This window comes from Engystomops pustulosus, chromosome 2, assembly GCF_040894005.1.
Source record: "Engystomops pustulosus chromosome 2, aEngPut4.maternal, whole genome shotgun sequence".
NCBI classification, from domain to species: Eukaryota; Metazoa; Chordata; class Amphibia; order Anura; family Leptodactylidae; genus Engystomops; species Engystomops pustulosus.
Genome location: NC_092412.1, coordinates 209,067,158 through 209,094,857, shown reverse-complemented (window position 1 = coordinate 209,094,857; position 27,700 = coordinate 209,067,158). Strand labels below are relative to the sequence as shown.

General features: G+C 39.8%; 1 protein-coding gene across 12 annotated transcripts in view; it reads right to left on the bottom strand.

Annotated features, from left to right (window-relative positions):
* Positions 1–27,700, bottom strand: part of CDKL5 (cyclin dependent kinase like 5) — a 193,887-nt gene that overhangs the window by 35,564 nt on the left and 130,623 nt on the right. For all 12 annotated transcript variants that reach the window (XM_072137929.1, XM_072137927.1, XM_072137935.1 and 9 more), the window contains 5 exons: positions 23,378–23,514; positions 15,239–15,359; positions 11,793–11,852; positions 8,959–9,049; positions 5,746–5,935 (listed from right to left, as the gene is read on the bottom strand). In XM_072137929.1, coding sequence (XP_071994030.1) covers positions 5,746–5,935; positions 8,959–9,049; positions 11,793–11,852; positions 15,239–15,359; positions 23,378–23,514 — 599 coding nt within the window. The remainder of the gene's footprint in view (positions 1–5,745; positions 5,936–8,958; positions 9,050–11,792; positions 11,853–15,238; positions 15,360–23,377; positions 23,515–27,700) is intronic.

Sequence of the window (27,700 nt, the reverse complement as noted above, 5' to 3'; positions counted from 1 at the left end):
AATATTTTCTTGGCACTCTTGGGGCCCCTTGGTACCAATTGAGCATCGTTGCAACGCCACAGCCTACCTGAGTATTGTTGCTGACCATGTCCATCCCTTTATGACCACAATGTACCCAACATCTGATGGCTACTTTCAGCAGGATAATGCGCCATGTCATAAAGCTGGAATCATCTCAGACTGGTTTCTTGAACATGACAATGAGTTCACTGTACTCAAATGGCCTCCACAGTCACCAGATCTCAATCCAATAGAGCATCTTTGGGATGTGGTGGAACGGGAGATTCGCATCATGGATGTGCAGCCGACAAATCTGTGGCAACTGTGTGATGCCATCATGTCAATATGGACCAAAATCTCTGAGGAATGCTTCCAGCACCTTGTTGAATCTATGCCACAAAGAATTGAGGCAGTTCTGAAGGCAAAAGGGGGTCCAACCCGTTACTAGCATGGTGTACCTAATAAAGTGGCCGGTGAGTGTATACTGATGGTAAATAAAGTACATTAAAAAACAAAGGAAAACTGGGGGATGCCAGAAGAAATAAAACTTCAGGGCTTATGATTTTTCGTTTTGATCGTTATTTTGTAAGATACCAAGCGTTTTTATTTCTGCAGATCAAGGCTGAATAATGTTTAATGCTGTGTGAGTTAATGTTCTTTGATCATTAGATTTTGGGTTTGATTCAAATGCATCTAGATTTTCTAAAAATCTGCCTGAAACGTACTTTTGCAGGTCACTAAACACTCAGAAGTACTAAAAAATAGCCATTAGCAACATGTTAGCGGTAAGCTTTAAAAACACTTGTAGGCGTTCAATTCAATTATTTTAAAGACTAATTAACAAATTTACTGCTCCCTGGTTCTGTAGATGATGCAGGACTGAGTGCTTTGCTCTAACAGCGGTGGAAGGTATTATTATACATTTACAGTTGAAAATATATTTGGCTTTAAGTATATCATGTGATCTTAAAAACTCTGGGGAGGACTAAAAAGAAATGAGGGGAATGCAAAGGAAATCTCCTGGAAAATGGATTCACTGGGGCAGATTTATTAACATGGTCTAAAAATTTAACAGCGTAACGTTATACAAGACGTGTTAAAATGCATTAGATATGTCCCAATGATAAGTGTGAATGATAAGTGTGCTGCATTTTTAGACTCTCTAGTCTGTACAACACCTCTTAGGTAGGTTTATGGAAAAAAACTTACCGGGTAATACAAAATGTAGTTCACGCCTACTTCCTAAAAGACAACACCCATTTTTGTACACATCAGTGTAGTGCAATGTGTGTTACAGATTTTTTTTGGGGGAAAACTAGCACTTCCCCTTGATGGGGTGAGCTAGATGGGCTTAAGCAAGGTTTCCAGGCTCAAGTAATTGATAACATATCCACAGAATGCCTAGGTATCATACACCCAGCACCCCCGCAGACCAGCTGTTGATATAGAAAGAATGAAATAGGAAACGGATATCTCCACAACAACAAAAACTGTGTTTCTAAATTCTCTGTTTATGAGCTACTAAAAACAGCTGCTCTACAGGTTGATGGGTGTTGGACTAATCTCAAATTAAGAACCCATCATTTGTGTTACAAAAGGTTATCATAGCAAGTGAATGTTATTCCTTGTATTATAAAAAGTTATACAATTTTCAAATATACATTCTGGTCACACTGTTGCACAGCTCGTTAGTATCATGGAGAGTAATCAGAGATGTGTGATATAACGAGTCATGCTCCTGTGTGACCATGGTCAGATTTCTGTCCACTGGAAGTAACAAGCTTTCTATAGAAAGACAGCAAGCAGAGATCTAGAAATCTGTGAGGGATTGAAGCAGAAAGTACATTAGAAAATGGTATAGCTTTTTATCATAAAAACATTAACATTAAAGGGAATACCCCCTTAAGTAAAAGGCTCTGAGTGATTCTCCACTCCACTTACATCCTGAATAGGGAAAGCAAATCAATGCAGACATGGAGGATCCAATGACCATGTGACTGCTATTTAGAACAAAACAAAGAATTCTGTGGCCTGAAGCTCCATTGAACAAGCTGGGTAATATTTCATTTTGGTGTTTGCCTGGTTGGGTAAAGCATGCTGAGAAACTTTCTGGTTATATAACCTCACTAGGAATTATGTCCTCCAAAAGTATTCCCATGAAAAGCATCGGCTGAGAACAGAGCCACATAACCCGCAAACATGGGGAAAGATAAGCATGCTCTATCTTTTCCTTGTGTACGTCGCAGAGATGTGTCACACGTGTGGCACCATACCGCCACCTAGCCGCCATTGCCGTCAATGGGGACGTATAAATTTGCATCCGCATATACATCCCTTCAGATGGCCGTCTGAATGTACTCTAAGGTTGCTGCTGTGTCTGGGATTAATTGAGACACACCCAGCTCTCTGTAGTCCATCCCTGTCCAGCAAGGGATGCTAGAGTGATGGATGGTCTGTCCACTCAGCTACCAGGGGAGGCATCCAGGAACTCCTTTACATACCTGCCCAGTGCTAATACAGACCTCTGCTACATTTACTTGACCATTCTCTTGCTGTACGTTTCTGTGCTTCACCAAATTTTGGTTTTAAACCAGTTCTGTCTGACTGCTCTTGTCTGTCTGTATCTGTTTGTCTCTCTCTGTGTCATGTCTCTTCCAGTGTGTCATTGCTTTCCCTGACTCAGTTTTGTGTTATTCCCTCTATTCATTTCTGTGTCCTAGTGTGAACATTGGTCTGTCTTTGACGTCTTGTTACCTGGCTGCTTCACCATCCATCAGCTGCCAGACGAAGTAGGTTTTCCCTGTCACCTTGAAGGATCTCTCAGGGTCTGTTAATAATGTCCTGATAGTGGCTTTGCCCTTATTAGGGTGGCTTATCTGCTTCAGGCAGGTCTGTAGCCTGCAGGGACATTGCAGAATTCTCCCCCGCTTAGCCAGTCTGACAGCTTGCGCCAATTCTGATTGTTGTTGCGTTGTTTGCTGACAGTAACCTTCTGTTTATAGAAGTGCATGGGAAGTGGAAGATCTTTCATTCACCTACCAGTTTTTGCTACTAAAATGAAGAGTTAAATGGAAAGCCCTGAAGCAAGTGTGAACCAAGCCTAAGCTGTGCAGTTAACTTGAATTTGTGTAAAATATTGCAGTGCTTCTATATTAATTAAAAAACAAATTAAAGTGAGCATACAGTAAGTATAACCCCCCTCCACCCACCCCCTTTTTTGTAAATCTTTGAAAAGAGCTGTAAAGTAACTGTACAATATTGGAAGAAACATAAAGAGAGACTTTCTGTACTCTTATTGTACAATAAATCAGACTACTGGTAAGATTGTTCCTTGGTTCCGTGTCATAACATGTAATTTATGGCTCATCCTGAAATAATAGGTTTGGAAGGCAAGGAAATGGAAAAATCATGTATTGCCAGGGTCTGCTAGCGAAGAGGGGATGGTTACAAAACCTTAATATCACCTTTCAGAATTCTAATGTTGGATATACAGAATGCAGAAAAACACAAATTTCATGTAAAACAGTAAATACTGAGTGTATGGTGTCAATCCTTTCAATCCATCCACAGATCACAATAACTGGTTTGAAGGCAACTTTCTTAGTAGAGATATAAAATCATATACAGCAATCAACAGTGTAGTGGGTCTGCCTGAATTTTTTAAATATTTGAATATTACACCAATAAATATTACATACATCCCACACACAAAAAGTTTTCAGCAGAAATAAATGCAAACGATAGCTTTCTGCCATATAACACTTTTCTAATATATTATAATTAAGGAGACAGCCTCCTCTCAGAACTCTCACACTGCTCCAGAGATGCCTAAAAATTACTGTATTTATTATCAGACAAGATTTTAAGTCAGAGCCCTTAGGTTCAAAGGCAGAATTATAGTGTGTTAATTCACAAGCTCATCTACCATTAGAGTAATAATCTTACCTTCCTTGTTCCAGTCACTTAAAATTGTAGATAAAAGTATACTTGGCTCCCTGCCAGCAAACTATGTCGAGTCATGGGCATGCACTGGAATCCTCCGAGTCCCGGAGTCAACCTCATAGCTCTCCTTCCTCCGCCTCCCTTCTCCTCCTCCAAGAAAACAGGATGTCTCATCTTTACGGCTAACTAAGCATGACAGATTGCAGGAGCTCTCAGTTGATGTTGGCAGGAGGAAGGGGGTAAAGTAGAGCTCAATATACTTTTATCGACAATTGTTAGTGAATGGAACAAGGATGGTTAGGGGTTATTATTAAAGAAACTATTGGAACTTGTCATTTGGTGAAAATGTCCATTCCTGATGACATGTTCCCTAATTTATGGAAAGACATAAATATTTATAGATATATCTCCTTTTTCCCATATTTGTGCCTATAATGAAGAAGGTTGCTATTGAGGCTTTCAGACTATGAAAATTCCCATTCTAATTAGGGATGAGCTTTATGTAGAGCTACCTTTAATTTTATATTTGTCAAAGACATGTTATAAAAATCACCTTTAATGTTTACAATCATCTCAAAAGCAGTGTGAGAGTAATGGGAGCAGGAAGCCTCCCCACACAGAGAGAAGGGAGAGAGTCCCTGGAATCAGACATTTGCCTCCTATCCTATGGTTAGAAGATAAACATATTTGGAAGGAACCTGTAATCAGGTTTTCACCATTAAACCCGGTGACAGGTTCCCAGAGAAGTCTTCATACTGTGCCCTATGCTTTATTTGCATGATGCAACCCATAGCTCAGCTATAGCTAAAATCACTTTAAAAAAAGTTGTTGGTAGTTTGCAAGGAACATGTTTTCTCTTGAGTTGAGTCATTATGAGACATAGCTCAGCTCCATCATTCGCCTCTCTGTCAGGAAGGAGAAGTTGGCTGTGTGCGACTCGCTGAAGAGAATTCCTGACAGAGGGGTTGAATGAGGGAGAATAAGGTAAATGGGGGCCTATGGCCGCAAAATATGGTGGAGGCCCCCACTGAATGTAGCATCTATCATCTAACATCTATATACAACTGCCAACCCCAGTAATACATCTACATAGAACCGCCTGCCCCACAGTAATACATCTATATACAAGCACCAACCCCCCCCCCCCCCAGTAAAAAATCTATATACAGGAGCCAAACCTCCAAGTAATGCATCTATGTACAGCCACCTTACCACCAGTAATACATCTATCATCTAACATCTATATACAGACACCTCACCACCAGTAATACATCTATCATCTAACATCTATATACAGACACCTCACCACCAGTAATTTTTTATATATATACACCCACCCCTGCCTAGTACACCTACCCCCTACCGAGTTCACCCAATCCCTGCCCAGTAATACATCTATACAGAGCACCAAATAAAATAATAACATTGTACTTATCTAACCCCATTTCCCTGTTGCGCACCCGGGGAGCCCCCTAATATCTGGTACTGCCCCTGTTACTCTGGAGTCTCCAGGTAAGGAGCTAGCAATTTTTTTACAAAAAAAAGCATGGGCGCAGTATTACTTCTGTGGGATCCTGTGATTAGGTTTAATGGTGAAAGTGTTATGACAAGTTCATTTAAATTATCAAACTGCATTAAAGACCCAATTAATTTTGCAATGGAATCTAGCACAATAATAGTCAGAAACAACGTAATATAACAGTAAAATAATATAACAGTACAAATCAGTGTCTCAGTATGAAGAATATACAAATATTGTAGATTATTGGATATAAATAACCATTGATTGTTTTTTCTACTCACCCGCATCCCATGAAAACGAGGGTTGCTGTAGAACAGCTTCATCTGCTCTGATGGGAGAGGTCCTAACACCTTCTGGATCGTGAAAAGTTGATCAATTTCACTTTCCCCAGGAAAAAGTGGTTGGCCATCACTCAGCTCTCCAAGGATACAGCCCACAGACCACATGTCAACAGCCTTCCCATATGGAGCCCTAAATAAAGATAAGAACATTAATTATGAAGATTAGTTATTTCTTTGACAAATTAGGTTGGCACTTTTTTATATTGAATATTGTATGTAAGTATGCGTGCAGACATATTTGCTGGATCATAAACACTTGTTTTGATAATTTTTTAGGACCATTAAGAAGAAATAAAAATGAAGCATGTAAACCTTCTTTCAGCAACAATCTCTGAGTAGCTAATAAAAACAATCTTGAATTTCTTTACTTTGGAGCTAGACCAATGCTTTCAGACACCAGAGGCAAACGTCCAGCCCAGGAGAATCAGCCTGTGTTATAACTGAAGATGCACTTCCAAACTTGAAAAGTCAGTGGGGACTGATACTAAATGAAAGGTCTTTTATTTTTAGCAATATTTAGTTTCAGCTCTCCTTGTATTATGGAATACAGCAATAGAAATGGGCAATGTTGATTTGAAAATACCCGTACCGTTCTCCTATAGCATCGGTCTTTTCTCTTGTTTAATTACATGCACGATATCAGGCGTGCAATCTTATGCTAAGCTTGATTAATTATTAATAAAGCTTAGCATTATTTTTCCTATAGCATCGGTCTTTTCTCTTGTTTAATTTGATTCTTGGTTTCTGATGCTTATATTTTGTTTCTCTATGACCCATCTCTTGCTAAAAAATGATATCGTGCATGTGTCGCTTCCACACTCTTCTTCCTGGTGCATGTAAGTGCATTGTCTTGCGCCACAATTTGAAAGTTAAACCCGCTTTCAGTCCTAATCAGTCGGCTCTTCCAATTTCTGTCCCAATTTCTGTCGCATGAAAGCCAGTGCAGCCGCGCCAAAATCTGATCGCGTATGACACAGACCCCTGTTAAATACCTGTCACAGCCGTGCAAAACCCAAAAAAGGCGGAAAGTCTGACAAAAGTGCGCGAGGACCCTAAATAAGCCCCATTATATCGATTATCCATGCATCCATCCTTCCATCTTATACTTCATGTCAGGCTGGATAAATTCTATGGCAGATCTGCGGCATGCTCCCCATGACTTAACTCCTCCTCCCCGACCACATTATATGAGGGTGGAGTAGGGGGAGAAAATGTTGTAACTGCTTGCCGTAACTTTTTCATGGCTTGTATGCCAGAAAACTGGGGTACAAGCCATAATAAATCTACTATCTATCTATTATAATATACATCTGTATTATACCATATTTTTCCATAGACATCATTATCACAAAAACTTGGAACTGAAATGTAACTTACATAAGGCTGAACTGTATTATTTACTGCAACTGTTATCACACAGCTTTTGGAGCTTCGCAGATGTATAGCAGAACAGAGTGTAAATGTCGCTTTAGAGGTATGTTACTTAAGCCCTACTTTCCGAGGCTTTTTAAAGGTGCAATTATACAGTATGTAACAAACAGTGAAGCAAAACTGGGTTAATTAAATTAGCCTATTCCAGCTTGAAGCAAATGCTTGCTCTAGTTTCCTAAGAACTGCGGAAACATTGTTCTATCCCCATAAGAACACTATACAGGTGACTGTTTGCCACACACCTCAACCATTTCTGATCTGTGCTATTAGGAGTCAATAAAGATAATGAAGTGAAACCGACATGTGATGAAAAGCAATCAGGCAGGTAATGGCTATTCATTGTGATAGAGGACATAGTGTAGATACACAGCATCACAAAAGGTGACTACTAGTTTTCCATTAGAAGCCTTTTCTCTAGTCTAGTTTTCTTTATAGTATGTTGCATGATCTTACCAGGCAATTTATAGCCTTTAATTGTTCTCATTAGAGTTCTGCAGGATGTCTGTACTGTCCTTTTTCCCCCCATAGTATAGTCATCATATGTGTACACAATGTCAAAAAACCTCTACTGTTACTTTTATAATATAATTAACATAGACTCACCTTGAAAACAAACTTAGTTCACTAAGGAAATGATATAATACACAGATAGAGAAAATGCTAATTAATTTGCTATTCTTTGGAATAATTCCCAGACTGAAATGAACAATGCTGGCAGGACTGTTAGCTCTACAGGATGTGCCAATTATTTTAGTGAATTTTAACATTCTCTTTTATATAATGATTCCCGGACTGCAGGATGGGAGCAGACCTGAGAAAACCTGGCAAAACATGGTGTGATACAAGTGTAAAAAAAGCAAAGGGAAACAACAACCATAAATACTGTGTTAAAAGAAAGTATTGATTACTTTGCAGAATTGACCCTAGTTCCAAGGGTCCAGTAGAGTACCTGAGGATGCACCAGTCTCAGTCATAGTAAAAATTCTTTTACACGAATGCATGCTATGCCTGGGGAGGGACCTGGGCGTAGCATATGTTCGTCTGGAGAGGTAGAGGGGCTCCTCACCCCTCCCCTCTCCATAGGCAGACATGCTGTTTGGTCGTATTTACAGCGTAAGATTTTTTCTGGCGACGGCACATGATGGTGACAACCATGTGTGCTCACTGTACCATGTAGTGTACAATGCACTCCTACGGCGGCCATAGGGTAGCTGAGAGTTTAAATTCAATGACTTGCCAATGTTTGATGGGTACAACAATAGCAGAAATAATGACCTCATGATCAATGCCGGTTGCCTATGCTGGGCCGTTACTCAGTTGATGCTGAAATAAATTTGTAAAGCAGTTAGGCCACATCCGCACGTACGTGTGCACTTTGCAGGCCACAAGTAAAAGTGATCCCTTGTTTATAGACCATCTGTCATCGCTTATGGCATTAGAGAGTAATGGGGCCACATGTTACCCATTGAAGGAATAGCTAGCACATGGCCCCAAACACTGGCAATAGGCCAAAGGAAGTGTTTGCACATGAATGGCTGTAAAAGTACAAAGGTGATAGAATGACATTTCAACATGTTACCATCTCAATCTGACGTTACATGATAAAGAAGTTTTGTATTATTTTATATATTGGTTTATTTTTTTTAAGAAAAAAAATGTGAACAGACTTTTATAAGCAGTGAAATCTTGTGTTTTCTGGCACAATTTAAGTACAATCCTCACCCCAAAAGCAGCTCTGGAGAACGGTACCATCGTGTGGCTACATATTCAGTGTAATTTGCGTTGCTGCCTTCAGAAAGATTCCGCGCAAAACCTGAAAAAATAACAAATAAAACTCTTTTACAAATATGATTAAATATAAAAGATATATCAGTTCTTTCGTCCCTTATATACGGCATGGATAGTAAACTGGAAGTATTACTAAAACATTTTGGCTACATTAATCCACCTCCATCTGGTTAAGAATACAAAAGCAGGTGGGTAGTGTAAACTTGCAACCAACATCACCGGGGCGACAAGCAAAACAAATTACAATTGGTGAAACTTAACTTTTATTATAAAATAATAAATAATAATAATAATATTTTAAATAAAAAAAAATGATGACTAGTGATCTGAATATGGTAAATGCCGACCATATTCACTGTTATAATGTGTACTAACCAGTAACAACAGTAAACAGTTCGCAAAAGTATTGCGCATTGCTAAGCATAAAAAAACAAAAATCACAATCTCCTCATACTAGCTGTCAGTAGTTGTAATATTGCAATATATTATTTTCATCACATGTACTACATCACAATAAGGACTATAAATCATATATTAAACTGTTAATCATTTTTGGAGCTGCGGAAGCCTCCCCAAAAACGGGCAGTTGGCCAGGTAGGCATCTAGAACTCCAGAGCTGGGTAGTGTAAGGCAACAGTACTGCACCGTTATTCACCCAGTATAAACCCATAACATAGTCACAGAAACATATTTTTAAGTAAGGTTTTGCTTAAAGGGAATGTGTCACCAGAAAATTATCTATTTAGAAAAAAACACAATATATAACTTTTTCCATTTTTAACTGCTAGTCACACCATGAACTAACTGTGTGCCCGTTTGCTCCACAACATATTACAACTTATGCAGCTCTGTATTACAAAGTATGAAGAAGTTCTGAGTGTCACAACATGGCAATGCAAAGACAAAGGGGTTTAATTTACAAAGGGTCTGCGGACGCACTTTCGTCGGACTTTCCGATGGTTTCAGGTTTTGCACGGCTCTGACAGGTATTTAACAGGGGATTGTGTCGCATGTGATCGGATTGTGGCGCAGCTGCGCTGGCTTTCATACAACGGAAATCGATGGGTGTCCCGTCAGACGATTAGATGGATTCGGCCTGAGGATTTAACTTTCAAATTGTGTCACAAAATCAAGCACTGACATGCACCAGGAAGAAGATGGTGAAATCTGTCGGATCTGAGCGGGGAAGCGACACATGCACGATGTGGGGCGCACAATCTTAGTGAATTGCGGCAGAGTGCATTATAGATTTACAATGCACTTTCTGTGAACTTTTTTGCAAAGTTTATGAATTTTTTTATTTAGACATAATTAGAGATGAGTCATATTGCTTTTTTCCAAGGTTTGGACCGTACATATTAGCCACGGCTTTGACACCCCAGGCCATTCACAGCCATGGCTAGCAGGTAAGGTTGGTTCACGTGGGACACTCCAAACCTGAACTTAAAAGTTTGGGTCTGCTCATCTCTAGACATAATTAAACTACGTAAATGTGGTATATATGTGATCCCACTGACCCAAAAAATAATGAAGGAGGTGTCTTTTGGACAGCTAAAGTTGTAAACCAGGAAAGAAAATGGTGCAAATGCGTTTTTTTTTTGTCAATTTAACCACATTTGAAATTTATTTCAGCTTTCTAGTACATGGCACAGAATACTAATTGATGCTTATAGAAAGTACAATTTATCCTGCATACAACATACCCTTAAATGGCTATGCAAACAGAAAAATAAATAATTTTGGAACTTTTGGAATGCAGAAAGTGAAAAATAGGTATGAAAAAAATTGGGTTCAGTCCTAAAATTCAAGAATTCTTTTATATTGAATAAAAAGTTGTATATCCTGCTATTTTCACTTGAGCCACTCGGTCTAACAGATTCAGACACTTTCAGAGTTTGTAGGGGTTTCCAAAAATACAAAAGAAGGTTTTGCTATAAGGCTTTATTTAATAGTAAAAAAAATAGTTAAAAAAATGTTGTATGTTCTCGGTTTAAAATGTTAAAAATGTAATCTAATGCACTTTTTTTTAATAAATTCAGTGCTGCGCACACCTTCTTAAAGCTATACAAACTGTATGTAAGTAATATTGTGATGTTTCCAGTTTAAAAAACCTGTTTGGAAACATATCTCGTCTTAGATATTAGTATTGTCCTAATCTGCAATAGGCATACCACCCAACTTTGTATTCAGAGAAAAAAGGGACAAAAGATGCTGCGCACCATGTGTGCCTCAGAAAAATGATTTTTTTCCTGAGACCTGCTTTTTGCTCCACCCCCTACTCCACCCCCACACAGTATTATTTCCCCCTTAGTGCCCACAATCTCCCTCACATTGTAGACCCTCTTATTGAGACTCCAGCAGGTCCCCCTCACATTGTGCCCCCCAGAAGTTCCCATTCTTCTTTTGCCCCGTTTATTGTGCCCACCCCCAGCAGGTCCCCCTGTAATTGTAACCCCCAGCAGAAGGGGCTCCCTCTCACATTGTAGCCCCTCTTATTGTGCAGAGGGGGTACAGTGATAGTGCAGGGAGCTGCTGACTCTTTGCACTATCGCTGTAATGAGCTCCATCACCTTTCAACACATCACATACCTCCCACCGGGTGAGACAGAGCCCGAAAATTGTGACTATCCGCTGTATCCGGGATGGTTGGGTGGTATGAATAGGAGTTTTTTGTAGCTATTTACTGAGATCAAACTAACCCCCTAATAGTTTGTGCTATACGAGAATTTTTTCCATGTAACATGCAAGATGTTTATGTTGTAACTTACCAAAATCACAGAGCTTTAAGATATCGTTGTAGCTAATTAAGAGGTTTTCTGGTTTGATGTCTACAAGACAGAAACAAAAGATCAGAAGCCGCAAAATAAAGTGCATTTCAGTTATTTATGCAAAGATAAATATTAAAAACTTTTCCACCATATTAGTTATATCATGCATATAAATAGACCACTTTGATTTGAAGTATTACATGTCCTCATTAAAGCTAATGCAAAATATCAAAATCAACAAGCCTTCCTAACAGATAAGGGTAATGACCTTCAATTCACATGAAAGGAAGCAAGCAGAAGGTCTCATGCACACAGCTGTAACATGGCGCTGCAGAACCTTGCGCAGAATTATAATGGGATGCACAGAATTTTGTTGAAGTCATTTCTGATTCACAAAAAATGCTCCATCAGAAAAACAACAGAATAATTTTTATTTCTATGGTGCTAGAATATAGTAACACTAGAATTGGTGGAAAAAAATCACACATTGCATATTAAATGAAACAATAGGTTGAGGGCCTGCTCGCAAGAGCTTATATCATACGGGGAACAATGTTGGTATGATAAACTAGGGAATATTTTAGGGAGCTGGAGACTGTTTTAATTTCTGAATTCCGCAACATGAGTTCACTGCAAAGGGGCCTAGTGAGGCTCTGTCGCCCAGGGGCATACTGAAAGTTGGAGCCGACCCTATCTGTATCAACCCGTTGTATTACAATGCTGTACATTTTGAGGCTTTATGAAGTTGTAAAGTGTTCATGAATCCCTACTGAATATAAGCAAAAATAGATCTAAAACTTAGAAAATGTATTTGTGTTATCTGCCCAGTTATACTTTACATAGAAATTCTTATGGAATGATCGAAATGTATAATAATTTACAACCCTAAAGATAACATACATATGATATTTATAGAAAATACTGATTTATATGTCATGACACTACTTCTCCAATAGATGTTACAATTATTTTACTATATCACATATTAAGAGACTGCTTATGTTTACAGCAGATTTTTTTTTTTATTTTCCTCTCTAACAACATGAGTCTGAAGTTATTTGGTATGTGAATACATTTGGCAGATGCTATTTCATGTTTGTTTGTCTGGAGGCTACCCCACCAGGAAAGGCACGGTGCTGCAGCAGTCTCTGTTGGACACATGACAACTACTCAGGGGCTAATTAGGTCCTCACAAGCTGGAACGGTTTATTTTATAAAGAAAACAGTAAAAGTTTACAGTGCATCAGGAAATATTCTGTATAATATGGTTGATATACTATGGAGGTCCCAGCACTGTCCCAACACCTGTGACATGCCAACACCCCCCTTTCATTTCTTCTCATTCAAATTTTATCTATTATCTCATTTCTAGTTTTAGGTTTGAATGATCTTCAAGAAAGAAAAAAAACATATCATGATGTAAAAAATTCAGTGGGGGAAATGTATCTTTTTTCTTTGGAGACATTTGGAAGGTATTTTTTGGCATACAGGCGGAGGGTACCGAGGGACGCTGGTGGGAGAATCCTCCTGCGTATCGTCGTCAATGATGACTTCCTCAGGTGTAAGTACCTACACTTGTACTGTATATCGACACTGCCACGTCTTACTGATGTGCCCAGGCCGCGAGGAGAAGAAGGAACCGCGGGGCCAGGGAGAAGAATCTGAAAGGTCAGTCACCTCGAGAATAGGAGGGAATGAAAGGAGGTAGGCGTGCATCAGAGGAAGGCGAGTAAGATTTTATTATTTTGCCTAGGACTGTATATAGTTATTTATTATAGGGGGTGTATATAGTTATTTTAAGGGGTGTATATAGTTATTTTAGGGGATTTATATAGTTATTATAGGAGGTGTATATAGTTATTTTAGGGGGTTTATATAGATATTATAGGGGTGTATATAGTTAATATAGGGGGGCTGTATATAGCGATGGGGGGCTGTATATAGCGATTGAGGGCTGTATATAGTGGTTGATGGGGGCTGTATATAGTGATTACTGAGGGCTGTATATAGTGATTGCTGGGGGGACTGTATATAGTGATTGCTGGGGGGACTGTATATAGTGATTGCTGGGGGGACTGTATATAGTGATTGCTGGGGGGACTGTATATAGTGATTTCTGGGGAGCTATATACAGTGATTGCTGGGGGCCTGTATATAGTGATTGCTGGGGCTGTATATAGTGATTGCTGGGAGAGCCATTTATAGTGATTGCTGGGGGCTGTATATAGTGATTGCTGGGGGAGCTGTATACAGTGATTACTGGGAGTTATATATAGTGATTACAGGGGGAGCTGTGTATAGTGATTGCTGGGGACGCTGTATATAGTGATTGCTCTGGGAGCTGTATATAGTGATTGCTGGGGAAGCTGTAAATAGTGATTGCTGGGGAAGCTGTATATAGTGATTGCTGGGGAAGCTGTATATAGTGATTGCTGGGGAAGCTGTATAAAGTGATTGCTGGAGAAGCTGTATACAGTGATTACTGGGGGGGGGGGCTGTATATAGGGGTTGCCGGGGGACTGCATATAGTGGTTGCTGGGGATCTATATATAATGATAACTGAGAGCTATATATAGTGATTGCTTGGGGGCTGTATATATTGATTACTGAGAGCTATATATAGTGATTTCTGGGGGGCTGTATATAGTGATTGCTGGGGGAGCTGTATATAGTGATTGCTGGGGGAGCTGTATATAGTTATTGCTGGGGGAGCTGTATATAGTTATTGCTGGGGGCTGTATATAGTTATTGCTGGGGGCTGTATATAGTTATTGCTGGGGGAGCTGTATATAGTGATTGCTGGGGGAGCTGTATATAGTGATTGCTGGGGGAGCTATATATAGTGATTGCTGTGGGAGCTGCATATAGTGATTGCTGTGGGAGCTGTATATAGTGATTACTGGGGGAGCTATATATAGTGATAACTGGGGGAGCTGCATATAGTGTTTTCTGAGGTGCTGTATACAGTGATTACTGTGGAGGCTGTATATAGTTATTGCTGGGGAGCAGTATATAGCGATTGCTGTTCCGTGTCTGGACTACATTCAATGGGGACGCCATGTTGACAGCAATGTAATTAGGAAAATCTGCTCTTCCCAACTGGTGTGATGCATTTGAAAACGCATGCGTTACTGCCACATGTTACGGCACCCTTAGAAGTAACCAATAAATTTCAATAAATGTGAATGCGAAAATTTTTGAATATACTTTCTTTGCACCTGAAAAGTCGAAAAGTGAAAAGTCGCACTGAACACCTAGAAAATAAAGACACATAAGGCACTTCACAAGTTGCAGAACAAGGTGTACTTGAAAAATGACAGCAAAAGTCACAGTGAAAAGTTGCAAAAACAACAAAAATGAGAAAGTGACAAAAATGAGAAAATTAAACTAGCAAAAATAAAGATACATGTCCCCCAGTAAGTCTTCAAAAAACAGAATCCTCTCACCTCTATGAACAATGTCATTCTTGTGACACCAGTGAATTGCCTTGATGAGCTGATAAATGTAGTTCTTGACTTTTTCCGGAGGAACTCCATTTGGCATCTCTTCCAATAATTCAAGCATGTTCTAAATAAGGAAAAGTACAACAGGGTTCAGTGTTAATCTTATTACAATTTAACACGGCTCATTTCAGCTTCTTAAACCCACTCACAGCCTGGTTTATTTCCCAGCCAGAAGAATGATGCCAGTGCAATCATGCAAGCACAGCTATGGGTCACCAGCCAGCTCCGTACAATATCGCAAGGCACAAAGCGTTGATTAACTGTCCAAATTAGATGATACAGAGATTTTGTTCTGTGTAGAATGAATAGAATGTCATTCATTTTGGCATTCTGGCAATTTCTGCTCAGCCCACCCATTGCAGGCGAATAGTGAGAAGAATAAAACATAGGTCATGGCACAATATGAATAAAGCAGTGTGATCTTTCTTTGGTCTAATAAAAGTATTTTATTTTCCATGTAAATCCTGTTTTCCAAAAGTAGGTTTTAACTACTTAACTACAAAAGCGCTAATTTGAATGTGAATAAAGATTTCTATGTGAATATTTCTATGCCTTAAAGGGTTTAACCAGGACCATAAATTTTCCCAAGATGCTCCCGGTATTCACAATTCATCTTCCTGATGAACAAACACTGAATGCCCGCTGCATTTTTGGTTGTCCGTCCTCATGCATTTTCTTACAATCTGAACTTCCGGTCATGGACATTGCTGCAGAAACTACACTTCTCACAGTGCATTGTGCTACAAGCACGGAGCTGGTAACCCCACCCAGTACACCCTCCAAGCTCTGCTGCATCTTGCCCATTACACACTCCAGGGCACAGAGAACGTTCCACCCTGTTCTCCTGCAGATTTTCTCAATGATGGAAGGGTTCATGTTGAATTTATATGTGACCTGGGCATTGACAGTGGATGAAGAGAGTCAAGGCTAAGTTCATACCTACAGTTACAGTAGAACATTGTTCCTAATTTTACATTCTGCTCTATGATCAGGGGCATAACGATCGCATTCACAGGGTGTGCGACCGCGACTGGGCCTGGCCCTTTCCAAGGCCCACATCTGCCGGCCGGCAGATGCAGAACCATGATAAGAAAGATACAATTCATTCTATGTGTCATTGAGACATGGCATACACTGTGTGCAGGCCAGCGGAGTGCAGGGACGTGGCTGTGGCTGCTGGACAAGAGAAGATGCGGGTGCACATTGGGGAGATAAGTATAGAGTTTTGTTTTTTTTCCTGTCATTACATTATAATGAAAAGGAGGTGGGGGGGAGGGGAAAGAAAAATGGCTCTTGGGTAGTATATTATAAGGGCAGGGGGTGGGGTACAAAAGTGACCTGGCAATGGAAGGACAATAACACCTAGCCTCCAATTTATATCGATAAAGTGCAAGTGCAGACACTAACAATATTGCACAAAGTTCACTAAGTACACAAGAGCCAAGCCACAAACCAACAAAGGTATTAACTTTTGTTGGTTTGTGGCTTGGCTCTTCTGTACTCAATGTCAAATAGTTGACTAGGGTAGGCAGGGCAAGTAGGCAGGGACAGCAAGGAAAAGGGTTAAAGGGGTTTAATCTCCGTGCCTACTGCTTATGTCTGTATCTCCAGTCTCTTCCCTGACCCTTCAAAAGACATATCTAACATCTTTTAGATTACAAGGGTTTGCTGGGTAGTGGAAATTGATGACATGTCCCCTGGTAAGCTACTTGAAGATGCCTACTTCATATTCTGCATGTAGAGGCTCCAACTGACAGAGTAGAGTTGTGAATTTGGATGTGTTTTCAGGGTCTATATTCTTTATAGCTAATAATAATGATAATGTGAAGATTTATCACGGTGTCGGTGAACAAAGTACAAAGTTAGACAAGACAGACTTATTCTCCACCAGAAGAATAGTATTCTGGAGTAGTCCAGAACTGTGGAGTGTTACTTTAGAAAAGCTAGGCTAGGTGACGCTCCTTTTTCAAGTCACAACAGTGTCTAAAACCCCTAATATGGTTTGAGGCATTTCAGTAAGTTACTCCTGAATTCTGGTGTAGACTGATTGATAAATCTGCCCCCTTGTCTTGGTAATAGTAAAGTATTGATTTCTTTTTTTGATAGATATCTAGCACATAGTTACTATAGAATGGGGTTTAGCGCGTTTTCCTTTCTTTATCATAGCCATAAATAATTTCTATAGCAATACATGTCAGAGACAGCATGAACAGAAGCCATAACTGTATTGTTGCATAAACTTAAAAGTGTTGGATTATTTATGTGGGTGTTTAACAATCTTACGCCTAACACATATGGATCCAGGAGAAATATATATTAACCCTTTTCTTACATGCAATTATGTCATCTGGTCCGCAAGGGAATGGTTAGGGTATATATAAAGCTTCAGAGGTCCTACCCATACACAGTGGGTTTCTGCAGTAATAAACAAAAGACACCCACCTGGCCACTAACCCATTCAATGTTCATCTGTTAATAGGCTGGGGAGCATTGGCACTGCAAAATTGCCAATGATCACTGTGCCATCAGCGACACAGGCTTGAAACATGTAAGCTATTTGTAGTTTACCTTTTTCTATATATCAATTATATTATATGTTATATGTCGATCTGAGTGTAGGTTTCCCTCTTTAGAACTATGCTTCTGTGTCTTCATTATGCTGTAACATACATGGTGCCCACTTAGTGACAACTTTCTATAGAGCCTATTAACTAATTACCACCCTTCTTTTAGCTAAAAATAGTTTCCCTTACAACCCCATAAATCAACCCGTTACATTTGCAACATCTACCCCCTGAATGTATCTGATCATATGAAATCACAGCAGCCTCCATGGACTTCTACTATATATGCAAAACCTCCATGTAATTCTACTTCTCCCCATCCTCCATGGAGGCTGCTGTGATTTTATATGATCAGATACATACATGGAGTAGACAAATGTAACAGGACCTTAGATTACATCACCCGGGTCACATGACTTTAAGTGCCCAATGATGTAATAAAGCGCGCTCTCTCAATATTCCATACAGAAGCATATCGTAGCAATTAGGCCTGGAGGCAGCTGGGGCCCAGAATACCGGAGTGGCTGGCGGTTGCAGCCAAGGCACGTTGGTGTCACAGTGCTTGGCATGGGGACCGAAGGGCTTTCCTACAGCCTGGCAGGTCTCCAGCAGGTGGTGTGTGCAAGAAATATGGAGGGAGAGGCTGATATACTGGTTCTCCCTGATGCAACCCCTAAGTGTCTGTAGGATGAGTCCCTGGGTAATGGATAGGGAGCCCAGGGTGGTAACAGCCATATCCAGGGATCAGACGGAGGCAATGTTGTGCAAAATAACTTACAGTTCTTTATTCAACAACAGCAGTCTCACAGCAGATTCGGATTACTGGAGTGGTCATGGAGAGTGGTCCTCAGGAATAGCGCACCAGCCTGGTAGTAGTTGCAGGCTGGGAGAATTTGGATGGAGCTGTGTCAAAACTGTGGAAACTGCAGCTCTGGTCCTGGGATTTGCTTCTGTGTCAGTACTGTAGGTGCACTGACACTGTCTCTCTCTCTTCAGACCAGACAGACCAGCTAGGACTGGAATCAGACTAAGACCATGTGCTCCTCCCTGCCCAGGGGTTTTATTCTCCTGGTCAGGTGGTAGTACCTCTCCAATCACACTCCAGTTTACAATACAGCCAAACTCATTGGTCAATAACTTACACCCATTTAACCATTGCCTGTTCAGGCAGGATCAACAGCTGCTATTACATAATGACTTCATAGAGGGTTCATGATTCCCTCCGTCAGCTCCTAACCTGGAGAGGGCACTATTCGCAACTACCAGCCTGCCCATGTATTGGCAGGCTTGTTACATATGGTTGGAAGGAAATGAAAATCTTACATGAAGACTTTAAGTCTTCTTCTACTGTCAGAGTCTCCTAATTTGAATATGATTGAAATATACAGGCACTAATCACAAGACCTCACAAAGGTCTGAAGGCTACGGGGTTTCACAGTATCTAGGACACAAGTCACGTTGATTAGAGTGTAGGAAATAAAAGGAGAGGCGGCACAGCAGTGACATCCAACCAAGGCTTCTTCATCTCCTCAAGCAGAACACTGCCATATGCCATCCTAATAGAAGACTGAAACTTGCTTGTAGTATAGTAAAACTGTTACAGTTTACTGATATACATAACTTTCAATATTATACTGTCATTTAATGAATCCAACACAGAATATAAATTGTAACTAGCAAATAACCACTGCAAGGATAAAAATGAGAATAGATATAAAGTATCAAACAGGTTTTCCTAGAAAACAATGACAAATATTGAGGATGTGACAAATTCAAGATTGGTGGGAGTATATCCACTAATCCGAAAAGATAGGTTTTCTTATTTGTTGCTTTTGTGTTTAATTTTTTTCCCTTTACTGTTATACTACTGTTGCACTACAATTTCCCTTCAGGGTTATTCAAGTTTTATTTTATTGTATTGAACCCATAGAAAAGCATTTCACAGTGTGCTCTCTGTTCAATCAAGGGATAGATGGTGCAGTTGTTCAGAGGTTGCTGCAAGTAGCAGTACTATTGACAATAATATCAGCATGGAGGCAACACTATGTGCAGCGGACGTGGGGTGTGGTTCTGTAGGTTTGCAGACCAACAAATTCAGGATTTAATAGCGTGACAATGAAGGGTGTGAGTGCTTGAGCAGAGAGTGAGGGAATTTGGATATGTTGCTACAGACTGTCCATGCGCCTGGTCTGGCCATAATTCAAAAGGGGAATGTAAAATTTAAAGAAAAAAAGTTTTGCGTGTCTACAATGGTAAACTATATAAAATCTTTTTTTTACTGCAGGGTGATGGAGGTAAAACAAAAAAAGAAAAGAGGTTCTCGAGTTATGGGGGAAGAGGAGCAATTCACTATATGTGCAAGGTGATAGGGAGAGCAAATTTTGTGAACAGCCAAGGGCCCTTTGTACACTCAATATGACAATTGTTCCCTGTATAGTTAGGTGGCCATAGGTGGCACTATGAAAAAAAATATGCCCCGTGGCCCCATTATTCTCAGGCTCCCATTGATTATGCCCTCAGCAATATCATTGCAAAAACCCTTTAATGGAAAGAATCTCCAATACTTTATTGACACAAAGTACAGGCAGTCCCCAATTTACAGACGACCTCTAGTTACACACGGACCTCTCTGCCCACTGTGACCTCTTGGGAAGCTCCCTGGATTCCGGAAATTTACTAAACTTTAGTCCCAGGCTGCAATGATTAATTGTAAGGGGCCTGCAATAAACCTTTATTGTTAATTCTTGTTCTCTTGTCAACCCAAAATCTTGTACGTAACCCAGGGACTGCCCGTAAAGTATTTCCAGTATTTATAGGACCCAGTTAATTCCAAAAATTAATTCCTATTTAATTATATGTTTAAAAACACAACAACCGTTATAAAAATACGGTTACAAATTCCTAATGTGGAATAGACTGCACTGCTGCCCGATTGTCATCCATATATGCTTAGAATTACAGGCAGATATCCAAGTACATGGAAAATATTTTTATGGCTGGCAGCTCTAGTATGTGATTATTGTTTTTTTTTGTTGTTTTTATATGCATATGTAATACTTTTCTGGCAAAAGTGAATCATTATTTAATAAAGTGAGTTAGGAATTATAGAAGCCAGCTTTCAACAACATAAAAAATCAAGTGTTCTATGCCGCCTCTGTCTCTAATGGCGACTGCCAGAAAACATGACGACCATTGCTATTGTATATAGCAAAGATTATGGGCATAGTAGTGATCCTTACCAGTAGCACCAGAGCAATCAGATATTTGGACAATTTACAGTAGTATAAGAGAGTTGTTTAGGTAATATGCATATGAAAGACTGTCCCAAAAAGGTGAAGGGTTTATATAGGTGTAAGTAATCTGCACTTTGGAGCATTTCAGTAATTTGGAAACAGACAGACACACCTGCACTTTATTGTAGTAATTCGGAAAACAGGGGACCAAAAATCTGTTGGGTCCGATGTTTGTGCAAGACTAAGCTGTTCTCAAATCACTTCTATGGGACAGTTAGGTTGGTGATCTTGTGCAGCCTAATAGCGTGTGCTTCATTCACTGGGGGACTTTTGTTACCCACTTCTGTTGGGATTTCCAGCAGTCCCATACCCTGAGACCTTTAAAGGGAATCTGTCCCACCGTACTATTGGGGAAGCACAGAGGGGGTCTGGTAACACCCTAGTACCCTTCTGGGTTATTAGTATAATTTAAAAGTTGATTTTAGAAGGAAGGAGGCCATGGATACCAAATATAAGTAAATTACCACTGTCACAGTGCCTGGATCTGTGAGTAAGTGTCCCTGGTTGATCATGCTTGATTTTGATGGTAGATTATCTTTAAATCCCATGGATCCTTAAGCATAATCTGCAATGGTTCCAAACCTTTTTCTTTTTATAATGCAATTTATATTACTAGTGTCTTCACTTCAATAGGCATAAAATATACATGTGCTTAATGGAGGGCAATGCTATAATTTAAATGAAAAGGAACTTCTTTTATTGTGTACATTTAAATGGGTATTCTCATCTCAGCATTCATATTTAATTTAATTAATCTCCCACATAGATACATTTCTTCAATTCCATATTAGTAAAAAAAATGTACCTGTGTGAAGATAATTTGCCATTAATGTAGTCATGGTGTCCCTTAGAAATGAGACTGTTGCCCTTGGATACGACCACCGCTGCTAGAGTTATTGCACAAGCAAACAAATAGTTTTTGCATATGAAAAGGTCAGGAGTTGCTTCATTTCCCACATCCATTCTGTCTTATTGAACCCTGAAGCCAGGTGGTAAGACAAGACTAAATACCGAATACCTGGCCACTACTGGAAGAGTGTAGTGGTGGTCATATCAAACTGTTTCCATGACAACATGACTACTTTTATGGGAAATTATCTTCACAGTTTTTTAACACCACACAATTGAATAAATGTATTTATATGGCAGATGAATTAAATAAAATATGAATGAGGTCAATGCAATCTTTCTTTTTTAAGCTATCCTCCTAACAGACCAAGAAGAAAAGAAAAAGGCTGATTTCAGATATGTTCTTTACACATTGGTTAACCAGTATTGCATCATTTGTTTTACTAAATGTTTACTGCAGGCTTTGTATAATATTAGTAAATTTGCAGTGTAATTGGGTTTAAAGGTACAAACTATGAGTCTAGCCGATCATTTCACACCCAAGTTCAGGAGTTTATTCATAAAAATACAACTTCTGACCTTAACAGATATTAAGAAAGTTGCAACCCCTTTTTATGATGCAATGCAACTTATATGACATATGTTGGTTGCCTGGCTGTATTAGTAGGTACACTGGTACTAGAAGGTTTACAAGTATCCAAAGCTAAGTGTGCCATGTGTTCCAGCCTACTAAACATGTTCATAGACATATTGCAGATCTAGATCCTGCTTTACTCCCACTCTAGAAATCTAATGATTTGAGTCTTATTCACAGTTGGATAGTGGTATTTTACCATCTGTCATTATTAATTTGGAAAGGAAAGAGAACATCTTACAACCAAGAAGCAGCCCCTTAGTAGATCTTATTCACACCTAGTTTCCTGCTGGTTATAGTTCCTGGCTAGCTACATATTATCTTCACTTGCTATTCTTCTGTATCTCTGATTATCCGCTCTTCTCTTATGTTTTTTGACTATCCCTTTGTATTCCGATTTTGTGCCGTGTTTGCCATCTCTGCTGTGACCCAGACCTCTTAGAAATCTTTTGTGTTATCTGTTTGTAAGACCTGTTTTGTGTCCTCCCTTTGGAGGGAAGGCAACATTGACAAAACCACTGGTTATGGTGGACCCAGTAAGTAGGCAGGTGACAATTTTTTGGGCTCAGTTCAGGGCTCCCCGAACTGTCCCTTCATTACAGAGAGACAATATATGTGCAGCCTATGTGGTAATAAGGAGGAATAGCTTTTCACATTTGCCAGTGGCAGTTATCGGAATTCGTCCGGAATTCAGATACAGGTGCTTGAACAGAATTTCCGGATGACATTTTTATCCACTTACCTTTTCAACATATTCAAAGACTAGGTATAATTTTCCTCTTCTTCTAAATGCTTCTTTCAACTCAACTATATTTTCTTGCTTCAAAGTGCGAAGCATTTTAAGCTCTCGCAGCGTCGTCTCCTTGACTTCTTCATTTTCTGCCAAACACAAAAGGGAAAAGGACAAAATTATTGGTGTAGTAACAATACTGCTCTTTGCAATGTTTCATCTTTGCTTAAAATTTGTGCTCTCCTCCCATTATTCTTTCTTAAAGAAGGAGAATTAAGGAAAATTGAACATTTTAAAACTTCAACTTCAAACTTTAAACTCTCTCTTTACCATGAAAGCGCAAAACTCCAACATAGCAATTGTACATCTCTTGTCTTAAGTTGATTTGCCTATTCCTAGATCATTATATCTTCCAGAACTTAAAAAAGCAATTAATTTATCACAGCAATCAAAGCAATTATAGTTATCCTGTTGTACAAAGTCATGGTCGATATGGACGTCAGCATTGTTTTTCTGCTGCAACGGTATCACTTGAATGAATATCTGCATAGAGTTGTATTTTCTGCATTTGTATGATCTGGGTTTACTATGAAATTTAAAATACACATAAATAGATTATCTCCAACACACTACAAAAATCTGCTGTAAGGAAGAACCCGGTCAGCATGCCCCCTGCACTGTAATATGTCATGAACTGAAGAGCATTTTGCTCTAGCCGTGTAGTTGCAACTAGAACCAGGGGACAGAAGTTCTCAGCCCATGCTGCATATACTTCAGTGTATGCCTAGAAGAAAAAGAGGACTAGCAAGCAGTTCAGGCGGTCCCCTACTTAAGAACACTCAACTTACATACCACCCGTAGTTACAAACGGACCAATGGATATTGGTAATTTATTGTACTTTAGTCCTAGACTACAATGAACAGCTGTAACAGTTATCAAATGTGTCTGTAATGAAGCTTTAGTGTTAATATTGATTCTTATGACAACCCAACATTTTTAAAATCCAATTGTCATAGAGACCAAAAAAAGTTCTGGCTGGGATTACAATGATAAAATATACAGTTCCGACTTACATACAAATTCAACTTAAGAACAAACCTACAGACCCTATCTTGTATGTAACCTGGGGACTGCCTGTATCTGTAACCATAATATTTCCTTGATAGTGTACTAGTTGAGACCTACTGACCTTGATAAAAGTAGGTGGTCTGTTTGAAGGTAACTGTGACGTTTTGGACCCCTGAAAGTTACGCAAGGTCACTTAGTTATCCTTTTTAGGCACTCCCAGAATGCACAGGTTGATTTAAAGTTGTCCCACATCTTCCAGATATAGCACAACAAGCACTAGCCTCAGTGAAACAGAACCTTATCAACCGAATTAAACTGCCACCAGTTCTCCTTTAATATAAGCCCAGACTATAACGGAATCATATAGGATGAGGAACCAACCTGGTAGCATGTATATACCTGAGACACGGACGTGGGTTCGTGGATTGAGATCAAAGAGCAATACACGTTATATTTTATATTTAATTGCCTTATGGGCACGTTAGACAAACAGTATACACAATAAACACACAGGTAGCACTACAAGTATCAACAATCCATATGTTAATTACCTTATGTGTGGGCCTAATGGAACCAGATAGTCACACCTTAAGATCTTTCCTCTGCACTTGATGGTACAGGGTTTCACAGACAAAAGACAAGGGGCATTAGGGCTGGACTATATTAGGTGCAGACACACCACTGCCCGGTGAATCCCTGGATTGCATTGATACCAAATCTGATCCATTTGCTGTGGTCCTATCCAGATATATTTATGTCTTTGGACCCATGGGTGCTAGAGACTTGGAAATTGGGGCACTGTGATCCCCTGACAATAACTAATCCAAAAATGTAGTTGCCCCTGAGATGGACCATAACTCCATTACTGTCGCTAATCAATGTATTGGTCTTAGAGTTTTATGACTCATTGTCTCCTGTTTAAAAATTGGAGGGAAGCCTCTGGGTGTCGATGCGGCTGGGGAAATGCTATGAAGATAACCCTCCTGGAGAGATAGTTGACACCCCAGCTAGCTCCATTAGGCTAATTAAGCAGAGGCTGGGGGAAGTAAGGGGCATGGGTGGAGGATTCACAGATGGTATGATGAACAGGGCAATATCTGGATCTCCCTTGTCCATCACAGTCTGTAAAAGGAGTGTGGTCTATATCCACTGCCGCTATGAACTATAAATTTTAAACTGTGAATCTCCTCGACAAGGATTTTTCCAAAAGTTGACGAGTATGATCTAAGTGTCAAACTTTCCTTCATAGCTCTAACAGGAAAGGATAAACACACTGTAGTCTTGACCTAGACAGAGGAGTTGAGTGATACTATACATCTTACTTCAATGAATAAAGGAATCCCGCCATCATAGCTTGATTAATACCCTTATGATAACAGACTACTAAAATGCAGATATTCAATGTTCCTTAACGCGTCCTACCCATGCTCTGCATGATTCATTCAGTATGATGAAGTGAACTTAGCATTAGAGAACAAGTGTGACGCTTCATTTGCCATTACAGCTATTTAGTGGATATAAAGAAAGAAAAATTGAGGTGCAAATATGCAAATGGGCACCTGCTACTTTGTGCAAAATGTAACAAAAATACAAGTCTAGTTAGTTCCAGTCCTCCTCCAGAATCTGCTAACAGTGACAGATTCTAAGGGAGTGACTGCAATTTAAACATACCGCCTAAATGTGTAAATCTGCATCAATTTCATTTTTGGATAACTTGCTCCTTTACATACAAAATACATGCAAATTGTGTTTATCATACCGAACACTGCATACACTAGTAATAGATAGAGGTACTGTAATACTTACCCCATAAATATGTATACAGATATAAACGCTGGAGAAATCTAATGCCCTTTTGTTTGTTTTTACAACATACATTTTTATGGCGTTAATATACGGTACTCAATCTGAGCAAACCTAAAAGCACAGTCCAACCTGCAGTCAGCAAGTGATAGAGCAGGATGAGATGAGTAGATTGATATATAGTTTTGTTAGCAGTGCCTTAGTATAACTTGTAATTTAAACATTCAAAGTGTTGTTCCATGCAACATAAATCGGGGGGCATGCCGCCAGACGATCCGACTGATTCGGATTGAGCGCAGGATTTAACTTTCAAATTGTGTAGCAAGATCAAACACTTACATGCACCGGGAAGAAGAAGGTGAACTCTGGCGGACCTGAGCGGGACATGCAGGATATTGGGTGCACGATCTTAGTGAATCGCGGCACAGTGCATTATCGTCGGACAATGCACTTTTGTGAACTCCGCGGGTCCGGGTAAGTAAATTTGCCCCTTTATTTCATGGAGGACTCTCAGCACTGATACCATCCACCACCCTAGCCGTGCTCCAAATTTGAAGGACCATTAGACGAATCATTAGTACTTAAAGGAAACCTACCACTTCTGATGGTAGGTATTAGATGTAAACACCGGGCACCAGCTCAGGGTGAGCTGGTGCCGGAGCTTACCTTAGCTAGTGTTTTAAACCACTATATCACGGTTTAAACACATTTTGATTTACAGCCCCGAGGTAGCTTTGGCGCTGCGCGCGGCTGTGCGCGCGCACGCCTCCATAGGAAGTGCCGGAGGCGCCACGCGCGCATGCCCGCGCGCAGCGCCGAAGCTACCTCTGGGCTGTAAATCAAAATGTGTTTAAACCGCGATATAGCGGTTTAAAACACTAGCTAAGGTAAGCTCCGGCACCAGCTCACCCTGAGCTGGTGCCCGGTGTTTACATCTAATACCTACCATCAGAAGTGGTAGGTTTCCTTTAAATAAACCAAAGTAAGTGGCCAAATGGTGTTTCGCTATCTAGTGGTTGAGGGGCCTAACTAGTTTTCTATATATTTCAGCTTACTTGTCAAATAATATTGAATAATATCTGGTAAAGCCATACTACTTGGTCTTTAGGATGTTGCAGTTTTGTAGACTGAAGCTTGAAGCGAGAAGAGCCCCATGGGGACCTATCTGAGGAATAGGTGTATGCTGGAGAACACAGAGACACTTTGGCAAGACAACCTTTTTAACTATGATAATTCTACCTGGGACTGACAGGGGCAGGGAAGACCATAGTTTATCTCGGAACAAGGGTTTTAGAGGGTTGATATTTGATAACAGAATATCTGCCGCATTTTAGCTAATACTGTATAATAATTAAACAGTGGAAACTTTCTGCAAACTCTAGGTTACATACCAGTGATGGGGAGGGATATCTATGAGGAGCTAATACATTAGGTGAGACTTTCCAAAGTTAATCATATGTACC